We start from the raw sequence: 26371 nt of genomic DNA on the forward strand, positions 1-26371 counted from the left end.
TGCATATTATCATACTTTTCTTTCTCTTCATGACATTTTAATATAAAGTTTTTAGTAAATTTACAAACTCGCGATGTTTTAAAAATAGAAAAGTACTGTAACGTCGCTCCATCTTCCATTTTGTATAGTTGCATTTTATTATAGATTTTCTCTCTTCTTTTATGAAATTTGATATAGAAAAAGGTGTCAGAAAGCTCTTCCTCCTCTTGTAGAACATCAAAGACCATAAATATTTAATATTTACAACACTCTAAGACGGTAACAACTTAATTTATCAAGGATGTAATCGTTTCAGATGCTATAATCTTCCCTCTCTCCATTCCAGTAGAAGATATGTCACATATATAAAAGAAATAAAAAGTCGTTTTTTTAAATAAACTTATCTGAAAGAGTCAAACGATTCACACAAAAACACAATTCTTTAGAAAATCCCTTAAGAGACAATTCACTGACTAGAAGATAAGAAAAATCGATCAAGATCGATCAAACTTCATTGTTTCTTTTTTTCTTGTGTTTGTTTCTTGCAGGTGTCAGTAAGGCTCCCCTCTATCTAAGTCCTGAAGGAACAGAGCATGCTTTTTTTACCAACGAAAGCTTTTTTATCACCTGTTATGCTATCGAAGACAGCAGTGCAACCAGATTGACGTGGCAAGCACCATCTGGCAAAGACATTACAGTCAGTGAAGGAAGGTAAGCAAAAGTAATTTATGATCAAAAACAAACAAATATCTAAATAATGTCCAACATGTTTTTTCATCTGCTCTTTAAAATTCTGTAGTACATAATGGAAACACTTGTAAAGCCATCACTCTGAGGCGTGATGATGCTATGAATGAAAGAGTCTTATCGCCATCTCCAGAGAGGGTAGATCAAATCTAAAGTATAATAAATCTAGGAGAATGAATCAAAATTTTGATTTTATAATAAGAAAAATAGATTTAAAATACATAATTTTACCATTCTCTGTAAAGGAAAACGCCGGGTATTCTCGTTTAAAGATGTGTTTCCACCTAAAAATTTAGATTTTTTTTGAATAAATTAAATTAGAAATTATATAATTTTTCCTTTTACTTACTCTTTTCTTCGTGTTATTCGCGAAATAGTTGCAGTTTAGTTTAAAATTTCGAATTTATCCAATCAAAAGTGGGATCAAAAAAATATTTACTAGTAAATCGTAATTAAAGAGTCGAGTTTATGAATTTCCTGCTTCAAAACTGCTATATCTTATGAATTTGATTGTTTATCAGACTTAAAAAATTCTATAAAATTATTTGTTAAAATGGCTGAAAAATAGTCTAAATTCCTAGTTAGAAAGTTGTATTTTAATGACACTATCAATCAATTCTTTTGTGCAGAGACACTTCGAAAATTATGAAGTACCTTATGAAAATATAAAATTCCTGATTTATAAACATGCCAATTTTCTAAAAATATCCTTAAATTTTATGTAAAATTAACAAAAGTTTCGAAATTTTAAGTTTATTTTCTTTAAAATGCTCAACTTTGATGTATATTTTTGTTCGAAACTTGCGAACAGAAAGTAGGATTTATCTTGCAGAAAACAAACATGTCTATTGAAAAGAAGCGTAGATGAATGGATAAAAGTACTAAAATAGAAGAAAGAGAAGCTACAAAAGAAAATGAACGACCAGTCGGATAAGATTGATAATCAGTCCAAGAAATTGAAAGTGAAAATAGATGACTTCAAAGAAGATTTCAGACTTGGAGCAAAGATAGGTTCTTCACAAGTTTAAGACTTTGATAGGATTTAAATTAACTTAGGACCATAGTATAAATGCTTAAATTGAAGAAATTTTACCATTTATAAGCATTAAATATGTTAAAATATTATAATTTCTACTCTTAACTTTCTTCCTGTTCGCGTTATTGAGAAGTGCCAATGGATAAACTGGAGGAAAGATGCGCTTCAGAGATGAATTAAAATTTATATATAATCAGCAATATATGAAGATTATTTTATATTTTATGTAATTTAAAATGAATTTAGGACATTTATTGAGAGACTAATCTTCAATGGATCATCTACAGTTTGAGATTTTCTGCATCTTCCTCAGTATCTTATCTGAGTTTATCCATTTAATTGATGTAACTAATAGAAAATCTGCGAAAATAGAATGTTTATTTTTACTTAAAATCTTTATTTTTCTGTAAAATTTAGCAAAATTTTGCCTACATTTGCAGATGTAGAGGCTTAAAATGTGCCAAAAGTTTAATGAAACGAATAAAAAGGTACATAATATTTTGCGAAATCAACGTAAACTTCGATAAAGTCTGACATCATTAAACTTTTAGGATTCCTGTTGAAAGTTTGGGATAACAAGATAGAACGAAGGTTTCTCCTGTTAACTTCAAAATTTACTTTTACCTATTAATTCTGAGACAAAACTGTAGATATTTTTTTTATAAATGAGGGAAATTTCTCATAAATGTCTCTAATATTAATAAAATTAAGGGGAATAATTATCTTTCATGAGCCTTCCTAGTGTAAGATTCATTCATACGAAGCAATATAAAAAATGCAAGAACCAAGTTAAATTATACTAAGAAGATAAAAAGTTTTAAATGTTAAATAAATATTTATTTAGAAATAAAAATAAATATTCCTTTAAATCAGATAAATTTTTAATTTTTATTATTAAATGATGCGGAGGTTAGTTAAGATGTTGAATAACATCTTAGCATTTTCAGGAGTAAGATCTAAGAGAACAAATGCTGACGAGTTTTTATTATGAAAAAAAATGCTTTTATAATAAAAAATTATAAGAATTATAATAAATTTCGTAAAATTTCTTTAAAAATATACAGCAGAAACTGATTTTTAAGTGATGATGATAAACTCCAGATAAAACCGAAGAGTATACAAAATTGTGTCTGTTCTAACTTGAAAATTTCTTATTTAAACTTTAAAATAAAGTAATTAAACTTAAATAAATTAAATTTAAACTTAATTTTTATTTAAATTTTAATTTTACATCAATTTTAAATAAGTTTAAACCTATAAATGGCGACAAACACGCAACCTTTACTGTTAAGCTCTTGAACGAAAATGCGTCTTTACTACTAAAAAACTAGCGAATTTTAAAGAAATTATTAATTAATTTCATTTTAATAATAATTTTTATAAATTTTATATCAAATTTTATTAAAAAATTAAGTNGCCATTTTATAAATTTATTAAACAGTAAAATTAAATTTTATATAAATTTATAAAGAATAATCTTTAAAGAATTACAAAATTCATTAAAATTTTAAAAATTTATTATAGAAATTTAATTTTTTTTTATAATAAAGTGCAACACTGCAGCACTTAATTGCTACATGTTATGAGGAGGAGCATCCTTCTCCTCATCCGGATGGCAATTTTACATTAATTAATTAAATTAAGTGATAAAATTTTATTAATTTTGTTATTCATAATAGGTTAAGTCGTGAGTTCGAACCCATGCTTTAAAACTAGTTCGTGAGTCGTGTGTTCCAATAATATACGAAAAAGTATTAATTGAAGGATTCGAACCCGTAATCGAAATAAAATAAAAGTTCGAAACAATTACGTCACAATCAAGTTTAAGTCGTGGATTCAGATTCAGACACTAAAATTACGATTAAAAAATACTTTTAATTAAAAATTTGTTATCAACAATAGTTGAAATTGAAGGATTTAAAGTCACGGGTTCGAATCATGGAAGAGGTTGTATCTAAGACTAAATTCTTTCATTTATCATGGGTTCAATTATCGATATTAAAATCATAGGTTCAAACCCTTCCATACCTATTGGAGGATTGAAGGATTTAAGTCGTAGGTTAAATCTCTTCCATGATTCGAACCAGTGACTTTAAATCCTTCAATTTAAACCTTCTTGTGTATGATTAGTAAGCGATCTTTAATTAAAAGTATTTTTTAATCGTAATTTTAATGCCGGGATCCGAACCCACGACCTTAACTTGAGTATGAAGTCATAGATTTGAACCTTTTTTATTCCCCAATTATGGGTTTGAGTCCTTTGTGCATAATTAGAACTAATTCTTTGACTAAAAAGACAACCTTTTAGCCACAATTTGAGTGATAGGATTCAAATCCACAATTCTAAAATAAAAACATCAGAAGAAAATCTCGATTTATTTGTGTAATAAGACATATTTCCACATCAATTTCTTCAAACCTCTGAACAACAGCCAGTGACGAAACAAAAAAAATATTTCTTGTTCGGTGGTGGACTTCTCCGGATGTCATTCTGCGTTCATTTTCGCTTAAAAAGTGAAAAGTTTTCATAAAAGTAGCCTATGTATAGAGATGTCCGTCGTTGGAAGGCGTCCGTCGTCGGAGGTTGGAGTTACCATTCATACATGTTTCATACTAACAGCAGATACGTGAACGACCCACCGAAAACCATTAAGAATTCACATAAATCAATTAAAATTGCAGAAAACACCTCTCGTTTGTGATATCTCTTGTTTATCTTCAATGGTTCCCCCTTCAGAAAGAGGAAACTTGTCAATGAAGGGGGAAAAAATAGCATTAATTAAATTTGCTAGCAAAGTTAATCCAATTGCCTGAAGATTTGTTTAATTATATGATAATTTGGGGGGAATCGTCATTGTAATTTTTTTCTTTTATTGTAATCGAGAAAACATTAATTTAATTAACTACTCCTTCAGCTTAAGAAATTCTAAAGGTGATGAGAGGAATTTTTCTCATTGTGAATTTGATTTGGGAATAAAATGTGACTTAATTATGAAGAAAATTAATCAAAGTCATAAGTAATAATCATGGTAACCCTGTTGTTTACTAATCTTCAATGGTGCAACAATGGCTTTTGAATTTTTAATATTGTTTTCTGTATTGTTCGACGCAAAATTAATATTTTATAACGTTTAAATTGCGTTTTAAAAGGTCACACGCACTGTTAAAGTAGTTTTTACTGTAATTTAAATATTTACTAAATCCACGTAAAGACAGACATTTTCTTTTCTTTTATGAAAGTGGTTGATGCGATTCGTGCAATTTTTATATAAAAATTCGTTTTGTTAATTTAATATAATTATAATTATATTATATTTAATATAATTATAATTATATTAAATATAATATAATTAATTAATTTAAATAATTAAATTTGGTTTTCATTAATTATTCTTGGTTTTATTTCGCTTTGTATGTAGGCTCCCCATTTGCTGCGAACATTACTGAATATTAGTCGTGGGTTCGCGCGGTGAGGGTGAATTTTTCTACAGGAAACTTCCACTGTGTGTTAGGCACGTAAAGGAAACCTGAGAGGAGAGTTCATGAGATTGACGAAGAGTTGAACCAGCTGCAACTAAATCAATGTGTATGATTTGTATACGTTGATATGTTGTACGGAATTTCGATCTAATTTAATTACAATTTATGAAATTGCAGCATATTTCATGCTATTTTATGAAAATTCAAGTTATTTTACTAGTTATTTTACTAGTTAGTATACTAATTTACAAATTATTTACTAATCGAATGCTTTGTATTGAATGCTAATTGATCTTATAACTTATTACCCAATCTTCTCATTGCGTGGCTTACCTGAGCGCTATAAAAATAAAAAAGTGGCACAAAATGGAGGTTTAAATATCAACTTTTGAATTCATTCAGCCAAAATTTAAGAAATTGCCAAATATTTACAACAACTCTTGCTTCTTTCCAATTATCGCAGCATCGAAAAAAGTGACGTGTAATTTAATTTATATATTAAGTTTATTAATATCCTGAACACTTTGTGCAAGATATTAATAAATTTTCTCGTTTCACATTAATTTAATATTCAACCAGTAGCTTATAATTGTCATTATGACACATCATTATTAATCTTCATTACTCGTTGGAATCCTGGCTTCCAGATGAGCACAGTGAATGTGTTATACGAGGTGAAAATCATTCTTTAAATTCTTTAAAATATTAAAATTAAGTAGATAAATTGGCTAATTGCTGAAATTATTATTATATTCTCGACAAATTGACTAAACTTTTTAAATTAATTATCAATATTTGTATGTTCAAAACAACGCTTTGGATGATGTTTTCAACAAAAATGTATTTTGAAAATAAATCAAAATTTTGATAAGAATGACAATTTTAATTTTCTTAATACTGCTTTTAACATTAAGATAATTACTCTCAGAGAATTAAGAATTGTCAGGAGGAAATTCGAGAAGAATCAAGAGTTGTCTAGAGAAAGTTCAAGAAGAATCAACGTTCTTTAGAGTAAGTTTAAGAGAATCGAGAAAATCGAGGTTATTAAATAGAATTACGATAGTGAAAAATGATTTATCAAAATTCATTATTTTTTCATAGAATATAGAACCAGAACTGTGAAAAAAATCATTCATATATTAGAAAAGTTGAATTTATCTTTAATATACTCAACTAAAGAAAAGTCATTGTAGAAGTTAAGGAGTGTGTAGAAGTAAAGATTGTAACCTACTTAACTTATCCCAAAAATATTATATTAAAGAAATTTCTAGAGATTTCTAAGAACAGTTCGAACAGTTACTCCGAAATTTGTTCTAAAACTGCATTTAATATTTAAATAATCTTCATTGCATATGATTCGTATAAAAGCCTTGAAATATTGTTAAATGAGAATAGTGCAAGTAATTTTCATTAAGAGTCTTGCATTTTCTGAAAGGAGAAAGTATATAAATTTTAATTTTTACCATAGATTATATATCCATAAAAATATAAATAACAGTAGTTACTTCAAATAATGATTTCATTGGGAAGAAACAAAGATTTACAAATTAATTAACAAAATATTGAACATGTACTGTAAATGATAGTAAATAGAACAAAATTTATCAGTAGTTAGCATCAGCGTGATAAAAGTTGAGATGATACCACAATCATCTAGTAATCATTCTCTAATCATCACTAATGTAAATGAACCTGAAGTGATTCTGGAAAGATGCTACAATACTGAGAGATGATACTGCTGAGAGGCGATGCTGCTGAGAGGTGATACTTTCATCTTGTCAGAGATGAGACTACTGATATTACTGAAAATTGATACTGCTGAAAGGTGATACTACCCTCTACATATCATTCTCTACTCATCACTATTGTAGATGAATCTGAGGTGCTACTACAACCTTTCAAAAGGAGATACTACAATTTTTTGAGAGGTTATGCTATCATTGTCTAATCATTACTGTTGTAAACCGTTATTAGTAATTAAACAGAAATTATTAATTACCTAAGTATGACCAATTAATCAAGTTAGATGCTAAATATTCACATACAAATCATGAAAATTGCATATTGTCTTACCTACAATCCATGATCATTGATACTTCAACTTCACTGATGAACCATAATTACTGATCAAAATTTCTTACGGTTTTAAATATCAAAGTATAATTAATTAATTAATCTGTTTCTCGAATTTTTTACAATTATTTTTCTGATTTTTTAAATAAATTTTCATTACTAAAAATTAAAAAGTAATAAGTAAGTTATGGATATCAATTACAGTTGTTGAACTTGCTTCATAATTAATTTGATGTGAACCGTCGATAAACTGAAAATGTCACAAGATAATTATAATTAGAAAATAAAATGGCTATTTTCTACATCATTAAAAACAGTAATTTGATTGTTAATACACACAAAATTACAATTTCTTATGAATTTCTTCTTTTTCCTGTTTGCATCTTCAAGAATCTTTATCTTACTGATGCGGATTTCAATAACACTTTACTTAATTAAATCTTTGATTTTTGAAATCTTTGATACTAAATATATTTAATGTTTATTAATTTCTTGTGTTAATTAACTCATATGAACCCAATTAATTTGGAAATTTATTTTTATTTCTTATCATTTCTGCCATCAAGTTTACTCTTATGAATGATGCTCAAAATTAATGTAAACATAGAGACTGTACTCGATTATTATTGATAAATTGGTGGAAATTCTTGTCGTTTCGTTAATTAATTACAATTTACTTGCCTTTTTCTTGGTTATTCTAGAAGAATTACAAAATTTCATTGATTAGTTTTAGTGTTGTTGCACTGTAAATGTATTCATCTCTTAATAGAAATTAACAGCTAACAGTACATTAATTTCTTCTTTCTATTATTACATTATCGATTCTTGGCAATAACTTCAGGATTTTACTTCAGAAGTGTTCATTTTTCCAAGTATTAAATGGATATTTTGAGAACTTCTTTTTTAATTCTAGAATTATTCGAGAATATTTTAATTCCGGTATTGATTGGTTCAAATATGTTAATTCTGGCCTCATGAATTAAATCAAAAACGTAAATTCTAGTTTATTCAAGAATTTCAGTTATAATTAAAGAATGACAGTATCTTTCCGCCATGTGGGCATTAATAGGGTCTCCTAATCATACCCATAGTTTGTTCGGCCAGGCTTACAATGGGGAGTAAAGGTATTGGGAAGGGCTTAACATATCCGGGATACACCATCAAGCAGAGCCGTAACTAGGCAGGTGCAACAGGTGCACCCGTACAGGGCCCACTTGGAAGGGGGGCCCAAGCTGCTGTTCACAAGAAATTATACATGGTATTTTAAAATTTTTTCGCCTTTCTACAGCGCGGTTTGGAGATTACATTTCGCCTTATTTATACCCTAGATGTCTGCTCACCAGTGTTCCCAACTGTGGCGACTTTTAGAGGGACGTAGTGAGGTAGCGGAGACCTCAGACAAATCAGCCAAAAGTAGCGAGAAATTTAAATTTATGTTTATAGTTTTCAAATTTACAGATTTATCTCTACTTTATAGAGCTTTCTGGCAACTACTAATATTATTACGATATACAAAACTGTATTTCTAGATTTTTCTAATATGTAGAGCTAGAAATCTGTAAAGGTAACGTTTTGTAACAAAAATAAATCTACTCGAGGATTTTTTTTAAATTACTAAATTGAAAACGGTAACTCCCGAATAAAATCTTAGTCTCGAGGTTGTAAAAGGCGTGCAGAAATTCTGACATCAATTTTTGCTCTATAGTGCTACGCATATGTGGTGTATACCTGAACGGCGGATTAAGCGGTAAGCGAACTATGAGGGCGCGTAGGGCCCCGAAGGAACTCCCGCAGTCTTTAAAATGCTACTGAAAAGGGGGATTGCGAAAACGAAAAAGACAGAAATAGTCCAAAAAAACCGCTTCGATATATATATAGATACATGGAAGTAATAAATGATATAGCTTTATGGCCAACAATATTAACAGATACTATTATTGATCATATTCTTAAAACAAACCAAAAAGTATAGAAAAGGGATTTCTTAATAAACGAAAAAAAGAGTTAAGATAATAGAAATAGATAAAACACCAGATGAAGGAAGTAACTTGACACCCGAAAAATTATTTAAAATACAAATTTACAGTGTTCTTGACACTCTATTGTGTCAAATAGATTGGCGTTATGAAAAAATGAAAACTATCTGTGACGATTTTTGCTTTCTCTGTGGCTCGTCTTTACAATTCATGAGTTTGTTGATTTAAAAAATTCGGCTGCAGATCTCTCTATTAAATATAGTAAAGATTTAAAAAAGTACGAATTCACAAGTGAAATTGAAAGTTTTTATTTTGAATTAACGACTCTTATACAAAATATAAAAACTGCATCTCCGCTTAATATTCTACAGGCTCTTCATGATTTTGGTTTAATTGAGTCTTACCCAAATATCAATGTCGCTCTTCGAATATTTCTAACTCTTACCGTTTCTATTGCTTCGTGCGAGAGAAGTTTTAGCAAGTTAAACTTAATAAAAAATTATTTAAGATTAACTAACGGACAAGAACGATTATCCAATATTTCTATTATTTCAATAGAATACAATATCGTTAAAAATATTAATTATGATGGTGTAATTAATGAATTTGCTGAAATGAAAGCCAGAAAAATTCAATTAAAATAAATCTTATTAAAAATCTATTGTAATGTATTTGTTTTATTATTTTCCCAAAACCAAATAAATTAAGGGCCTAAATGCAAATTCTTGCACAGGGCACAGAAATGGCTAGTTACGGCTCTGCCATCAAGTGCCGGATAGCCCACTAGGCACGTGAGACACATGCCTTGGGTCCAAAGATGGAAAAAATATAGCAATTTTACCAGTGCAATTCCAATATATATCATGAAAATAAATGAGTAAACTAATAATAATCAAAAATTATATGCAGGGACCCGCCCTTCTGGTCCTAGGAGTCCTAGAAGGTCCTAATCCCCATTACAGATCACCCATGAAGATTTTCTGGGGAGTTGCTCGCGCGGATTTAAAACCAAGTCCCCTAAGAGTAGTAAGCTGATGCCTTAATCGCTTCGTTCATCCGGCTGTCTGAACGGCAATCCTAGTTTAAATAATTAATTTAAGAATTCAAATTTTAGTTCAGACAATTTGTTCAAAATATCAGCATCCGATTGGTTTAAATTTTTAGGAAATTTGTTGTTCTAGAATGCTATTTGTTAAAATGTTATTTACAAAATTAATATTCTGGAAGTCTACCTTCATTTAAAAATACTAGAGCTAAACGTATGCAATTCTAGAAGTGCCTGTTAATTATAAAATTCTAGATAAAAATTTGTCTACAATTCTAGAAAAATTATAGCTTAATTTACACAGGAAAAAAATATATGCTGATCATAATATCAATATTCACAATTTAGAATTTCTACAAATTTTATTTATAATTATAGATAAATATTTGATAATTCTAGAGTATACGTAGCACCAGTGGCTCACAATTCTCACGGTTTAGAATTAGTAGTGGAAGAAGTAAGGAGAAAAGATGCAGGAAGGTACACATGTTCGGCGATCGTGGACGGACAGGAAGTAACAACACACTTTAACTTACAAGTATATCGTAAGTAATTACTTTCTATTTTTATAAAATACCAATTAAATAATAATATATATATATATCTTCTTTAATTTTATAAATAAATTTATCAATTCCTCTTCCTTTTTTCTAATTTAAGAAAGAAAAATGGAAATCTGTAATATTCTTAATTTGAGTTAAATTATCTATAAAAGCTCTTGGTAAAAATGCGTGTATCATTAGTCAGAAGTCTTTAGTTTGAAAAAAAACAATAATAAATTTTTAAAAAATAGAACATGAAAAACCATTGCCTCTAGTGATAAATTAATCAGTAGATGGACCATGTCAGTTAATGGAATCAAATCTATTTTTCTAATATCTAACGAAAGAAATCACGATTTAATTAATTTTCCAAAATATTATCGTTATTTTTTCTTCTTCTAGTTTATTTTTTTTTACTTTGTTTTTAATATATTCAATAGCTTTATATCGATCGTGTCTTTGCTTTAACCGAAAAAAGAATTATTCCCAGTTATCGTGACGTCGCACTTAAAATTCTATTTACTTCATGCGATTTTAAAATATCTAGAAACTTTCTTAAGTCAACAAGTTTGGGGTTTATTGGGAAACACGAAAAATTTCTAGAAAAATATAGTTTATCTTGTACACGTTTCATCTCTTTCTTTCGTTGAAATTAGCATTGGATTCTTAATAAGTTTCTCGTAAATGATTATGTAATTTAATTAATGTACTGTACATTTAAAGTTTTTAGATTGTTGAAATTGATCCTTAATTTATGTATTTTTCTAGAATTTTTCAAGGTCACTTAAAAATTCTAGAACCTTGTTGTTAATTTCCTTTTTTTCTTGTAAATTTCTACATGATTTTCAAGGCCATTCGGAGATTCTACAATATCATTTTTTTTTCTTGTAAATTTCTAAAATATGATTTTCAAGGTCATTTGAAAATTCTTTCTAGAATATCACTATTAATTTTTTATTCTTGTACAATACCTTTCTAGAATAGTGTTGTTAATACTACTAAATATTTAAGTATTGCTATAGAATTAACTGTTCATTATATACACTCACAATAGAAACTCGTTAATCCGGCACTTAATCCAGAATTGTTTTATTTGTAATTCGGTATGGTAATCTTTTACAAATAACAATTTCTTTGGGCACATGATACGCTAAAGACCCCGGGCGAAAATCAGTACATGTTTGGAAAATAAATATTAAATGCATATGAATCATTTTGAATGTTTATTCTGTGCAATTATTTCATTGACGTTTCCGCATCGTATATAATATTTATCGAATATTTATAAAATACTAAAACTTTCGATAATCCGTACCACTCTGTTTCTGTAGTTATAAGGTTATCAAAATTCTACTATGGTCGGATAGATTCAAATCCCTGTCGGTTCCTCAGAAATCCTAATGTATGTTCTGGAGTATGCCAAACTATATTTTGGCTCTATACAAAATTCTAGAATATCCTTCTCCATAACTGCTCCTGAAGTTGTTAATTAATATAGATCTAGAATAGCCCAGTGTTTGAGGGGTCCAGATTCGAATTCCGGTTAGATTCTCAGAAATCCTAATGTATAATGTGTCTGATGTATGCCAAACTATATTTTGGACCTACCCAAACTCATAATGAACGTATAAGAGGCCCGTTAGATCCGCAGCACTCAAAGTTTCTCGAAAAAACTGAAATTACTATCGATTTACGAATAAAAATAGTCTAATGAATAAATAAACTCAACCTTTCATATTTTCTTATGAATCTTTTTTTAAATACACACACCATAAATTTATTCCGGATATAAAAAACAGATTTAAAACTAAGAAAATATGGTAACAAGAACGGCTATGTAGTAACTATAAAAATTCGTTTTAATTAAATATCGTAAGAGGGAATAGCCGTTTTTACTTAAAATATCTCTAGAATTAATACTGGGCTACAAAAAAGTAAATAAATCAAAGGAAATAACACAAGAAACTACAATGAAACTGGAACTAAAATGGCGGAGGTTAGAAGTACTAAGCTAAAAAACTACGATCATAAAAGATAATTCGGTGGTGTTATCTACAGAATTCACAATCTGCCAAGGAAGATATCCATATTTTAAGACGTCGTATGTTATAAAATTTTTTTATTGTTAACCGTTACCATTTATATATATATATATATATATATATATATATATATCTTGAATTTTTATACGGTAACGGCGTAACGGACTTAAGAGCCAGTTAAATATATAGAAGAACATTAAATTGCGTTTTTCTTGCAATAATTTAAAGAAATTTAATTATTTATACTTTTAATATATACAATTTTTAACTTTAAAAGTATAATTTAGATTAAATTCTACGAATTTTTATGATATAAAGTACAGCGCAAAAGTGTAGTACTACACTTTTATCTTTTACTCTCCCACTGTTGTATATAACAGAAAGAAAAGTATTGTCAAAAGTGGGGAAAGTAGGGGAAAGGGGGTCAAAAGTTACTGCCTAAGAGTTTTGGACTCGGAGCCAGATGAAACGTCGAGAAGTGCAAAAAATTCAAGGGTTTTTTTCTGTATGTATGAATGTTTGTGTGGGGGCACGATTTTATTCATCCTCTTTGAAGGTTAATAACTCCTGCCCATTTTATCGAAAATTTCTGAAATTTTGCTGGGAGGTTTGTCTATTAGGGGGATTGATGCTATTAAATTTCGGTGGTTAAGGGTCTAGGGGTGCGGAAATAAAGGGGATCGTGTGTATTTTCAGTAAGGTCGAAATTAATGACGATTTTACTCGTTATTAATATTCACAGTTTGTTGCATAAAACTCGTCTCTACCCTCGAAATTAAGATTTTTTGCCATTTTATAATAATTAATAATATTTTAAAAAATGTAATAAAATTTCGTAACAGATGGCGCCACACACGATTTTAACTTTTTGCCAAGAAAGTTACGCAACTCGTTGCTGGGATTTTTTTCATATAGTAACAGAGCAATACACTTCATACTTTTCTATACATTTATTTAGCACTTAACAGATTTATTTTTATATTTAAATTTAATTTTATAAATTTTTGATAGAATTTTATAATAAAATAATGTTATAAAGTGATATTTTACAAACGAAATAATTTTTATTCGGTTCAGAAATGTGTTAAAATGTAGAATTTCGAGTTGCACCTTCGAATAAATGTATTGATTTTAGCATAAAGGAAGTGTGGAGTGAATTAAATTATTATCTAGTTATTGTAGATGAACGTATAAAGTTTGTATGTTACGTTTAATTAAGTTACATTTAATTAGAAGCATCGCGAAATCGCATCCATTTGTTTATGAACACAAAATATATTCTTACGTTACGCTTACTTTCAGCTTGTTTAAGAAACATTTACGTGTACAAACTGGTCAAAAATCATTTTATAACGTAATTTTAATTTAAAATGTAGGATTTTAACTGTTACGCTTTCATTCTCGAGCTATTCAATGGGTTTTTATCAAAGGAATCCATTGAAACCTATTGTTTCAATGGATTCCTTTAATAAGAAATCCATCGAAGAGCGAATTATTAAAGAGTTGAAAGTAAAATTTTCTATATATTTTATAGAAATAAACGTAATTCTGTGTGTTTTAAAGGTTCTATAAGTTTCGCTCACACTCCTCCAGTACAATTAGCTCCAGAAGGAAGTAACTTCACAGTATTTTGCAATGTCAAAGCGGAGCCACGACCCATCATGTCGTGGTATTTCAGGTCGCGGCTGTTGACACCCGGTAAGAATAATTGATTTTTAATTAATTTAATAATTAGAACTTATTATTCTATATATATTTACATAAATTATAAATTAAATTATTTAAAATTAATCATTTTTGGCGTTTTAACATATAAAAAATGCACTGAAGACAGTGTATATCTATAATCTTTCTTTTAACTAAATTAATAATTGAAGAATTCAATAAGACTCGGGAATTGTTTCTCGTCTAACACTTTCATGAAAAACTTAAGGTTTAAGGGCACTTTTTAGTATCAAGATAAAGATTGGATGTTTCGTTATATAATAAGAAATTCTAGATGATACAGATATTATAGAAAATATCTTAATGCATGTGGCAAATTATATATAGTATAACATTGTAGACAATTTTACAGCAGCTAGGTAGAGTTCAAAATCGAATGAAACAAGTGAAACTCTTTATTATCACTTCAAGAACGTAAAAAAAAAAATTATAGACAAGACTCTAGAATAAGATTCCTGGAATTTAAAGATACAAAAATTTTTATAGATAGGTTCTAGAATAGTGCAACTTAAGTTCAGTTTAAGATCCAGAAGTCGTGGTGGACTCTAGAATAAAGCTGTAAAAGTTCCAAATCTAGATATCTCTATTCCTTTAATTCGGCTTAAGGACTAGAAATCATTATAAATATGGTCTCTGATTTCAGTTAAATATTCCAAAATCGGCTTAGATAAGATTTGGAATTACCCACTTTAGATTTATTTCTTCAAGATCTAGAAATAATCGTAGACGAAGCTTTAGAATAATACTTCCAGAAATCAGTCCAATGGGCAGAAATTGTCACAGACAAGACTCTAGAATAATAGTAGAAATCAGTTCAATATTCTGAAATTGTTACAGACAAGACTCTAGATAATGCTTTTGGAATTCGGTTCAGGACCTAGAAATCGTGCTAAACAGGCTATAGAATAATATTCCTGAAATTTAGCTTACGATACAGATATCGTCACAGATAAAAATGATATTCTAGAAATCATTATAAATAAGTTCAACATCCATTATAGATAAGCAGATCTACACAGATAAGGACTTTATAGACATGTACTGTACATTTTCAAGTAACATGTGTAATTATTACACTTGTAGACCCCATTCTAATACATTTCCTACGCCGTCAATTATAGAAAAGCATAACATAACACCCTTTCACTATTAACAAATGTTCCATTCATACATGTTTGGAGTAAAGACACTTAAAACCATAAATTTACATCAAGCCAACCATTCATTCATTCATTAAATTTAATTTACAAACGACTAAAAATGCGCATTTAGTAGTGTGTGACAGTAACATTAACGAATCAATTAATATCTATTTACAAGCGTAACATTACTAAGTAATTGTTTTCAACAAATGAAGACTCATAACTTCTTTAAATGGTTAGGAAAATGGGACTAAAATGATGTCGTAGTAGATGAGTGGGGTGTTAATCTTACGTCATAAACACGTGTAGAAGCACATTTTCAATAATCGAAAATGAATGTAAATAAATTATGTTACGCACTGATTGCTTTATAAATTGCTTAGAAATCTAGTAAACATCATTTTGATATGTTACGTGCTTTTCTGTAAAGATAATGTGTTAATTTATAGTTGCACTCATTTAAATTCTCATTCATTTATATTCTACTAAACAGTTTATGTGTCAAATGTATTATTTACTCTTCGTAACAAAAGGTGATGATTTAATTTTCTCGTGTTTAATGGTTTCTCGTTTATAAATATTTATATAAATTTAATGAAGTTAAAATTTTAGTAGTAAGACCCTTCGTACAATCAATTTATACAATTTAATTCGTTACGATAGAACTGTAACGCCACGTCTATATCGTAACATAACTGCAAGAATTGCAATTATTGTAACGTAACCTGATTATAACAGCAAGTGTAACTATAGATAACATAACTGTAAGGTCTGAAATTAAAATTATTCTAAGAATCGTAGTTATAGAGTGACTATAACTGTGACTATGATTATAAATTAATGTAATTATAATTATTATAGTTCGGTATGTTATAACTTTAATTAATAGCTGCATGAGCTAATAATGGAGTAACGTAACGTATTTAGGAATATATAAGCAAGTCTTTAAATAATACTAGGAAATATATAATTGAATCCTTAGACAATACTAGGGAATATGTAAACAATTCCTTACACAATACTAGAGAATATATAAGTAAGTCCTTAGACAATACTAGGTAACATATAACTGTAAATCCTTTAACATTATTAGAGACTGTGTAACAGTCCTTACAAATTATTAATTAAGGAATTTATAATTATCAATTGTTATTAGAGCAAAATTAATATTTATTTTTACGTTTTGGTATACTGTATAATAAAAGAGAAATTTCATAAAATTTTCTTTTTAAATTTCAGGTATAAAATATCAGATAACCGAAGATGGATTAGTTATCCACAGAATAACAAGAGAAGATAGTGGAAATTACACATGTAGAGCTATAGTTGTTGCTCCTAGAAATTCTCAGATCAAAGAAATAACAATAGTTGTCCAAGTACAATGTAAGATAACCATTCAGATACTTTATTTTTAATAGACTTTAACCCTATAAAAGTGATTAATGTTTTATTCTACAGATAGTCCTCATTGGAAAAGGCCTCATATGCGTAGGGGTTATAGCAGTATTGGATTATCTACAAATCTTACCTGTGAAGCCAGAGCCAATCCAGCACCTAGTTTCGAATGGTTAAAAGATGGAGAAATACTTAAAAATCATAATATATATAAAACATTCCACGAAGATGATAGGAGTGTCTTACAGGTGATTCATAAAATTCGATTTCTTTTGGTGAAGAAGGAATAAGAAAATCTTTCTTCCAACAACACGAATAAAATGTCACGCTCCTAATCCAAATACGAATGGGATTTTTATGTTTTTAACTTAAACATAAACAAGATTTTCTTATTTTCATTCTAAAGTTAAAGATGTTCTAATTTTTATCATAAAAACGAGGAAAATGTTTGTTTGTTTTTTTAACGTGAGCAGGATTTCGATTTTCCTATATCAAATACGGGCAACATATCGTGTACCTACGCAAGTAGGTAACAAACGAGAAAGATTTTCATGTTCCTACTCGAAACGTAAATAGGATTTTCTTGTTCTTGTCCCAAACATAAATAAGATTTTCTTGTTACTTCTTTAAACACGAAAATTTACGAGTTCTGACTCCTATCACAAACAAGGCTTTCATCCCCTACCATAAATACGAATAAGACCCTTGCTGCAACACGAAAAAGATTCTCTTACTCCTGTTTCAAATATAAGAAGAGTCATCTTATTTCTATCCCAAACGAGCAGGATTCCCATAATCCTACTGCGAACACAAGTGAAATTTTCAGGATTAAAAATCATATAAACCTAAAGTTTAAAAAAAAAAAAAAAACTTAAAAATCAAGCCAATGCAACTGGCTCACACCCAAAACTTATAGTAAGTTGAAAGTAAACATAACGAGTTAAAGTTTAGTTATTTTATTACAGTTTCACTCTTCCTTATTATAGAGAAAGCAGTAAAGAGGGTGATTTAATCGTTGTCAGTTTTGTGTTTTCAATTAATTGTTGTGCAAGTTCATAATTTATCATTTAATATTAAGGTTTTATTACATCCAAGACTAATTTCCAAACATAATCCGTGACGTGATAACACAGTTCAATTATCATGCCTTAATAGTTTTCCCTTAATTGTTTCCTCCCTAAGGTTGTAACAGGGGAGAAATTCTCTTACGTCAACAAATCTCTGTTGTATTGTTTGATGATGATAGTTTACTATTAACTCGCTTTAAATAGCTAATTATTATAAAGTTTTACGCTATTTTTATATATTTATTACAATTAATTATTATTTTATAGTTTAAATTAATGAAGTGTTTTTTTATGTGTTTAGATTAAGGTACACAATGCTTCTATGTTTGGTGAATATCTTTGTCGAGTGTCAAACGTCTTAGGAGTTAAAGAAAGGACGATAGTTTTAGAGCAAGGAGGTAAAATTTCGTGTTAATTTTAATTAAAATTTAAAGTATATTAGTTTGATTTTAATATTTTTAAAAAATTTTTAGACTTTTTTAATACTTTACTACATTTTCTCATTGATTTTGCACGGTATTCGTGCAGAAAATTGCGTGAAAATTACGCTTGTCTCTAGCTGTTTTCTGTGAAAATATTTAATTATACTGTTAAATAATTGTTTATTGTCCGTCTGTGTGTTCGTCCGTCCTTCGTTAATCTCGAGAACGGAAGTAATTGAAGCGAGACCGGATGTGGGAAGCTTTAGGTCCCAATTAACTGTATAGAACCCCGGAAGTCATGTGATTTTTTAAATTTAGAGGTGATTAAAAATTGTAGCTAAGGCGATGTCACTCGTCTATTTTTTTTTTTTCATAATTATTAGTTAAAATAATATAAATCTAAAAATTCTCTATCCAAAATAGAATTTTTAGGTGGTTAGAAAGTCATTTATGGTTCGAGCTCATAAATTAGCCCAAAAGTCAGTTAACCAGTAGAGTAGCGTAGTAGGGGCGGTAGGGGCGGCCCGCCCCGGGTGGCATTTTTAGGGGGCGGCAAAATTTCACAATAAATAATAATAATATCTTGTAAAAATTTGAACCATTTCATTTCATATTTTTGTCGCACCTACGATAGCACGGAATTTTTCATTACTTATTCTGTGACGAAACTGAATTTTAGTCTTTTAAATTGAGATACCTAAATAAGAGGGCGGCGAAATTTTCCTCTGCCCCGGGCGGCTGACACTCACGCTATGCCGCTGCAGTTAACCATTGTAAATTTAAACTGAATTTACGATTTATTTTAACTGACTTTTTGGGCCACCCTTTATATACATTTTCCGGCAAATTTAAGTTTATACAAAATTTTATTAATTTCTAATAATATTTTAAATCAGACATACTGTACGATAGCATAAATCTCATTCTATAATAAAATGAATTCATTAAATTCACAATTTTTTAAAATATATTTGCCTTATAATAAATAAAATACGGAAAGAGTATCAAATAGGGAAGATAAAAGCTTATTAATCCTATTCTTAGTTCCTATTTAAGGTTTCTATTGAGTCCTCAATAGAAACCTTAGGCGCTCTAGGAGATTCAGGATCAAATCCGGGCAAACAACTCCAAAAATTTTTCATATGGATAAGTCATATGTTGGGCAGGGCTCTGGGCCTAGTCGAATCCACAATTGGTATGATTTAAAAGGCTCTCTAGTATTCACAGGACGGAGTCAATAAAAGTCTTTTTAAACGTTTTCCTATTATTGGCATTATTTTTATTATATTTAAAAGTAATTACGTTTATAATGCTCAAAATGTAAATAAATTCAATAAAAATTTAGACGTTAAAACAGTTTAAACATTAAAAAAAATAATAATAATTTCAAATGTTGGTAGTCCACTAAAATAAACAAGAAAATAAGTAAAAAGTTTTCAGATCTGGCATCACTGATTTAAATATCGAGGATACGCCTACGTTATGACGTTTCTCTTACTTCGACCAATAAACACTTAGAAACATCAATTCAAATTTTAAATTGTTTAAAATTTTCAGGAATTTGATCTTACATATTTGTTGAGACCACCTATATTTCTAATAATAATTTAATTAATTTTTTGTCTATTTTACGTCTAGATAATTAATTACGATTAGTTTTCTATAACTAAGCAATATTTTAAATGAAATTGCATACAGTTTATACCAGATCATTGAATATAATACGCGTTTAAATTATTTTATGATTGTTAATTTTCATTGCGATTTGCCATTTAATTTTATTGCAGTTAAACCTCCTCCACCGAAGATCTCAGTAATCGCAGAAGATCCAGGGATGCTTATACTATACCTGAATGACCCATTAGAGAGGGATGATAATCTTAGGCTCTTAGGTTATCGTGTAGAGTATAAACAACTTTCTGAAGCTTGGCCCGATGCAAACAGTCAAGAATTTGGGGTTGGTGAGTACTTCGATAATATGTGCCATTACAATGGAAGATTTTCAGGTGAATTCAATTTTATACTTCGTGCACTATTCACAGCACAGTAAGCATGCTTTCACTAATAATAATGCAAATTGTCTTTGTCCCAATGCTAATTTCACTCCAATTTTATAGAAAAACAATAACAATAACATGAATTCACTTTAATTTTCACAAATTTTTTTTCAAATTTAACGTTGTAAGATTGGACGAAACCATAGTTAAAAAATGGCTCAACAGTGGCTGAGTGGATGAAATCACTAAACACAGGGCGAAGGGGTTTTCCGCCTCACTAGTGGACCGGCCACGTGGAGTTTCTCGGGTTTTCTTATGTGTCTAGTGGATAATAGAAGTTCTTTCCGCATAGAAAATACTTCCTCCTCTTGGCAGATCGCCTATGTGTTGCATTAGTGTTATCCTTTCGAATTGAAGCATGCTTAAAATTTTGTACATGGATGAAAAGTTTATGATTATTGTGAATCAACTACAAACGAACGGAACAAAAACAGGACACTGTGTTATGCAACTTTGAAGAGTATGACGTTAAGAATTGAAAAGTTGGAATCGTCTTTATCAAAATGTAGTTTTTTTCTCCTGATAAATTTCAAGTTTACTGAGAAATTATGGACCACGATCTAAATACGGTGGCTAATGAAGTAAGAAGGAATTGTTATAGAACGGGTAAATGTAATCTGATATTGATTGAATTCAATGGCTTAATGAAAGCAATTTCTTTCTCGTTTTGTTAAAATTAAGTCTGGAGGCAAATCTATTGTTTTCGATGATTTGTGCCCTCGGTCTAAATTGTGAAGAAAAAAGCTACCGCCTTTCATGTGGGGAGATGAAAAAAGATCTTCGCTTCGGGCAGACATTCTGACAATTCATAAAAATTTCTACGTTTGTAGTTAAACTTCATCATTTTTTATGAATTCTCAGAAGTAAGAGATAATAAAACGCAGAGAGAATGTTTCCAGAATTCGAAGATAATAATGGATTCATTCAATCTAAACATTATCTTGTGGAATTGTCAAGGTTTGTTGCTCACTAGTTTTGGGAATGTGGATTTTTTCAAATTGATTTCAAGATTGTGAGTAGTCGTTTCAAGAAAATTGGCTGTCCAACCTACTGCCCAATATATACTTGAGGAAATCAAGAGATTAAAAGTGGCTTTGTAAGAGGCTGCTTTTAAGCCTTCTTGCATCAGAAACTTAAAAATATTCTAAGGTATGGGCTTCTGATGTTTAATTATGCTAATTCATAAATCTGCTGGTTTGATACGCTAATTACATCAATTTAAAAACTTTATAGTAGTCGAGATTACACTGTTAAAAACCTTAAATTAATAATAGTTACGTTCTATATTGGTATTGTGTATTTTGATCCTTGGCCTTGCAATGATGGAAAATGCCAATGAAAGAGTAGGTGATAAGTTGGATACTTTAATCCCAGAAAATTGTATGACTAATAATGTCTTCATATCGCAGGATATGTAAAACTTGACGGATGATAAATTTTTCCAGCTGTTGATGACGAATAGTTTAATCACCTTAAATGGTAAAATCAAAGGAGCACTTCCTGCAAAATACACTTAATTTCTAAGTTGGGCTCTTCTGTGATTAATTTGGTATCGATTAGTACTGAGTTCGGATCATGTGTCATTGGTCTTGTCCCTGAATTTTAGATGTAATACGAACTTACACAATTGGGCTCCATTTCAATTTTCTGTCTAGGTTAGACTGCTGTGTTTTCTAACAATGGAGTGATGGCTACGTTCGTCAACCCACCTGAGAAAGATAGAGAAGTTTGAAATGAATGAATTACTGTATGTTATAAACATAATTAGATCATCGAAAGCCCGGTGAAGATGGAATTACAAATGAGGGAATGAATGAGCATGTTGGATAATTTGTTACTGTAAATTTGATGCAATATATTTGTATAAAAAATAGTCGAGGCCAGAGAATTACAGGGTGATCAATCTAAAAAATGTCATTAGAAAAATTTTTTTGTCAATATTAGTCTATATGAAAGATTACTGCTATGGGTTAATAATCATACTATCTGCACATCCTTCCATGGTGCATTATATAAACAAAGGCTATGAATATAACTTTTTTCTCTTGTGTGGTTTAATACAAATGCCTCTTAGGTTAATTGTTTTCCTGTCTTTATGGATTTGCATAAGCGTTTGATTCTCTATGTCACAAACTTTTATGGTATAAATTGTCGTTCACGGGTGTTTCCAAGCTTTGTATCCGGATATTCCAGTTTCGGTTCTCGTCTTTTGAATATAAAATTGCTGATATTTTATTGGATTATTGTAAAATTGAGTTACAGACAGTAATGTCAACTTGGGGGTTTCTTCCTAAATTTAGGGGAAATCTGAGGGATGGGGAAATTTAGAGTAACTGTAAAGTCTGCCAATATTGATTAGTGGACTTTCAGCGACAAGTGGGACTTTCTAAAAGTCATCCAGAGAAACAATTTTCACTTGAGTACTCAAGTGAAAATTTGTGTTTATCAAAAAACTAATACATTTTTGTTATGCATTGCACCTAGAGCAAAACTATTTAGGGGAACTCTGAGTTTTAGAGGGAATTTCAAGTTTTTTTAGAGTAGTTTTTACGACAGTAGATTGGTTACACTGCTTAAAGAGAAAAATCAACGCTTTCGAATGATGTTCCTTTAATAAACTATATGTAAATAAGACCAAATCTTTGAAAAGGACGGAAGAAATAGAAAATTTGATAAGTTTTTTTGGTGGGACCCAGCTAGAGACAGTGCACAGTGTAATATTTAAGTACCTGTATTTAGTTTTCCTTGCCCTTCACTTCTCCGATCATATTAAGAAAAAAATTATAAAGATAAACACAAAGCTATCTCTATTTTCTCTATACAAGTGTGAAAATGCCAATTATTTAAATCTTTTATCCTAAGTGAAGTGTTGTTTCTTTAGCTAATTTGGGGTTTGGTGCTGATGTTGACGTTGACGATCTAATAGAATCCCTTCAATTATAGTATTTTAGATCTGTCTTCAAGTTGGTTACATTTACATCTTGCCCAGTTAAATGTTAATTAAGAAATTTATATCAAGATTTTTGATAAATCCTTGTATCTTCTCTGTAAAGAGATGGAGGAAGAATTAATGTTGCATGCGTTTAAGTCGTATAGTGTTGGCCCTCATAGTAAACACCATTGCTCAAGGATTAATGAAAGTTTGATTGATTAAATCAATTGAAAATGTGTTTTTAAAACTAAATAATATCATTATTAAACTTTTTGAGCCATCGAATATTGAGAAGAACTCTTCGAAAAATCGCACATCATTACCATAAAGTAGAATAGTGCACGTCAGTATGAGTAGAAGTAGCATCAGATATTTATTTATTTATTTTATATATTTTTTTTAAATTTAAGTAATTTTATGTAAATACCATTCAATTAACTAACTAAAATTGTGTTATATTTTAACAGCAAGTAAATATATCCTGAGGAATTTAGTGTACAATACGGACTATGTCATACGAGTGGCTGCAAGGAATGCTGCAGGTTTTGGTAAATATTCAACAGAAGTTATTCAAAGAACTCGAGGATTATTAGCAGATCCGGTTATAGACAACAATGGAGCACCAAATTTACATTCAGCTCTGATATATATGATACTTTTGTTACTTGGAAAATGTGCAATGTGATGATGAGTATCCTAACATCCGTGGGATGCTGCAAAGATATCAGCTCACACCAGAGCCACTTCTATGTAAGTGTTGTGTGTGAAAAGCCTGCCTGATTCATCAATTAGCATCTATATAAAAACAAAAAATACACAAAAAACATGCTAATATACGACCATGGAAGAACATATCCTTTATCTAGAACTATTTACATAGCTGATGGCAATTCCAAAATTATATATATATATATAAATATATATAAAAATACCAGCATCTTTGTCGAAGGTATCTAAAAAACACACAAAAAAATCTTTTTCTGATTATTTGTCAGAAAAAAATGTGCTTTTTCTAATGTTTATAACGAGAAATCAAAGATTATATGTCGTTCGTTTGTCTCCTAAGTTAGATCAAACTACAGTTTGTTAGATATATGACTTATTTTTATTTATTTTTTACTAATAATTGTAACAACTCAGAAGAAGTCTGATGCCAAATTTGGTGCTTACAAAAGAGGGAAGCGGTAATCTTTTTTTTTTTTTTCATTTTTAAGTTGAAAAAAATTACATTGTATGGAGTTACAAATTGAGCTCAGAAGTATTGTGATAGCCTCCATCTATCATTTATCATACACATATATACAAGTATGTATATATATGTGCGTGTAAATGTGATCGATGCTAAAAATGAATAAAAAAAAGTATACATGATAATGAGAAATGTAGAGAAGAATCTAGAAGGCAACATTATTTTTTTGAATTGTTAAAAATAATATGGAAGATATATGCTTAAAATCGGATGATGCAAATGAAGAATCGCTATTCTTGGATAAATCTCTAGAAATGATACAAGAAACGACAAGAAATTGTAGTAAAAATTATTTATGAATCTACATATTTTTCTATTTAATTATTTTAATAAATATTTAAATTTTATTTCACAAAATGGCACGATTTACCTTTAACGCAAGACGTGTGGAGAAGATTATAAAAATTGTAAATTTTGTTTGATAAATCATAGATTTTTATTTAAAATTCAGTCGTAATTCTATAAAATTAATGCTTTTAAATATAAAATTATCAAAATTTTAAAATTTCAAGTTTTATATTGGTTTAAATCCATTGAGCATCACCAGATTAGTTAGAAAAATTCTTATAAAATTATTTAAAATTTCGATTACTTTTTAATCGCAATTTTAAAAGGTTTTATAAGAATTTTTCTGTCTCTTTTGCTAATGCTCAATGTATATTTCTAACTTTCCTGAAAACTGAAATATTTAAGCAACGAATGTTCTATAATCGAAAATGCTAGAAGATACATTTACTTGTTATTTTTATATATAACACGCATCAGAAATTATACATTTTAACTTGTAAGTTTAAGACCATTTCGATATTTTTCTGTTGTTTAGCTATTATTTAACATTTTTTTCATTGATTTAAAGGAATAAACAGGTCACGATAGCCAGACGAACAAAGAAAATCAGCCAAATCTACACCCGTTATGATAGTACATCGCGCGTGAAGAAGAAATCACTAACGATGATAAAATTGCTGGAGTGCAGCAGAAAATTTATTTCTAGTAATTCAGAAAAGAAAGACAAGACGCTTGAAAGAGCACATTTGATAATTCCTAATGGTTCATCCCCCTCCTCTTTACGTAATAAGTAGTAAGATAGCTTAAGATGTAAAGAGTTCACTGACCGCATTGAAATTGTATCTTCTTTTATTTCCCTCTTCTCTTAATCAGATTTAACGTGCCAAGTTAAAGATTTATACGATTTCAGATAAAAATAAATTAAAATCACTATACAATATCACTAACTTATTCCAATTATCTTTACTTTTTCTCGTTCTTTTTAACTGTACAAATCCATAAACTCTTGTCGTTTCTTGTTTCTGATGAAAGGAGTGAGCGTACGAAGCCGTGTTGCGAGAACTGTAAACTATATTTTAAAATTGACCATAGCTACAGAAGATTTTTGTGTTACACCACCCGACACAATGAATATAAAGAAAATTGTTGAATGTTTAAGGAAAATAAAAAAACA

The 26371-nt window shown here is 29.3% G+C and overlaps 1 protein-coding gene across 1 annotated transcript; it reads left to right on the top strand.

Annotated features, from left to right (window-relative positions):
- Nucleotides 1-527: 527 nt before the first annotated feature.
- Nucleotides 528-25295, top strand: LOC111632072 (neural cell adhesion molecule 1-A-like; the record flags this gene model as incomplete). The annotated part of the gene is made up of 8 exons (XM_023376424.1): nt 528-690; nt 10736-10881; nt 14484-14618; nt 17027-17170; nt 17246-17430; nt 18551-18647; nt 20459-20632; nt 24128-25295. Coding segments are annotated over 8 exons (1262 nt in total), but the record flags the coding sequence as incomplete, so codon positions are not given.
- Between the last annotated feature and the right edge of the window lie 1076 nt (nt 25296-26371).

The sequence above is a fragment of the Centruroides sculpturatus genome, unplaced genomic scaffold (assembly GCF_000671375.1).
Source record: "Centruroides sculpturatus isolate CEXI.00-Female unplaced genomic scaffold, Cexi_2.0 scaffold724, whole genome shotgun sequence".
Classification (NCBI taxonomy): Eukaryota; Metazoa; Arthropoda; class Arachnida; order Scorpiones; family Buthidae; genus Centruroides; species Centruroides sculpturatus.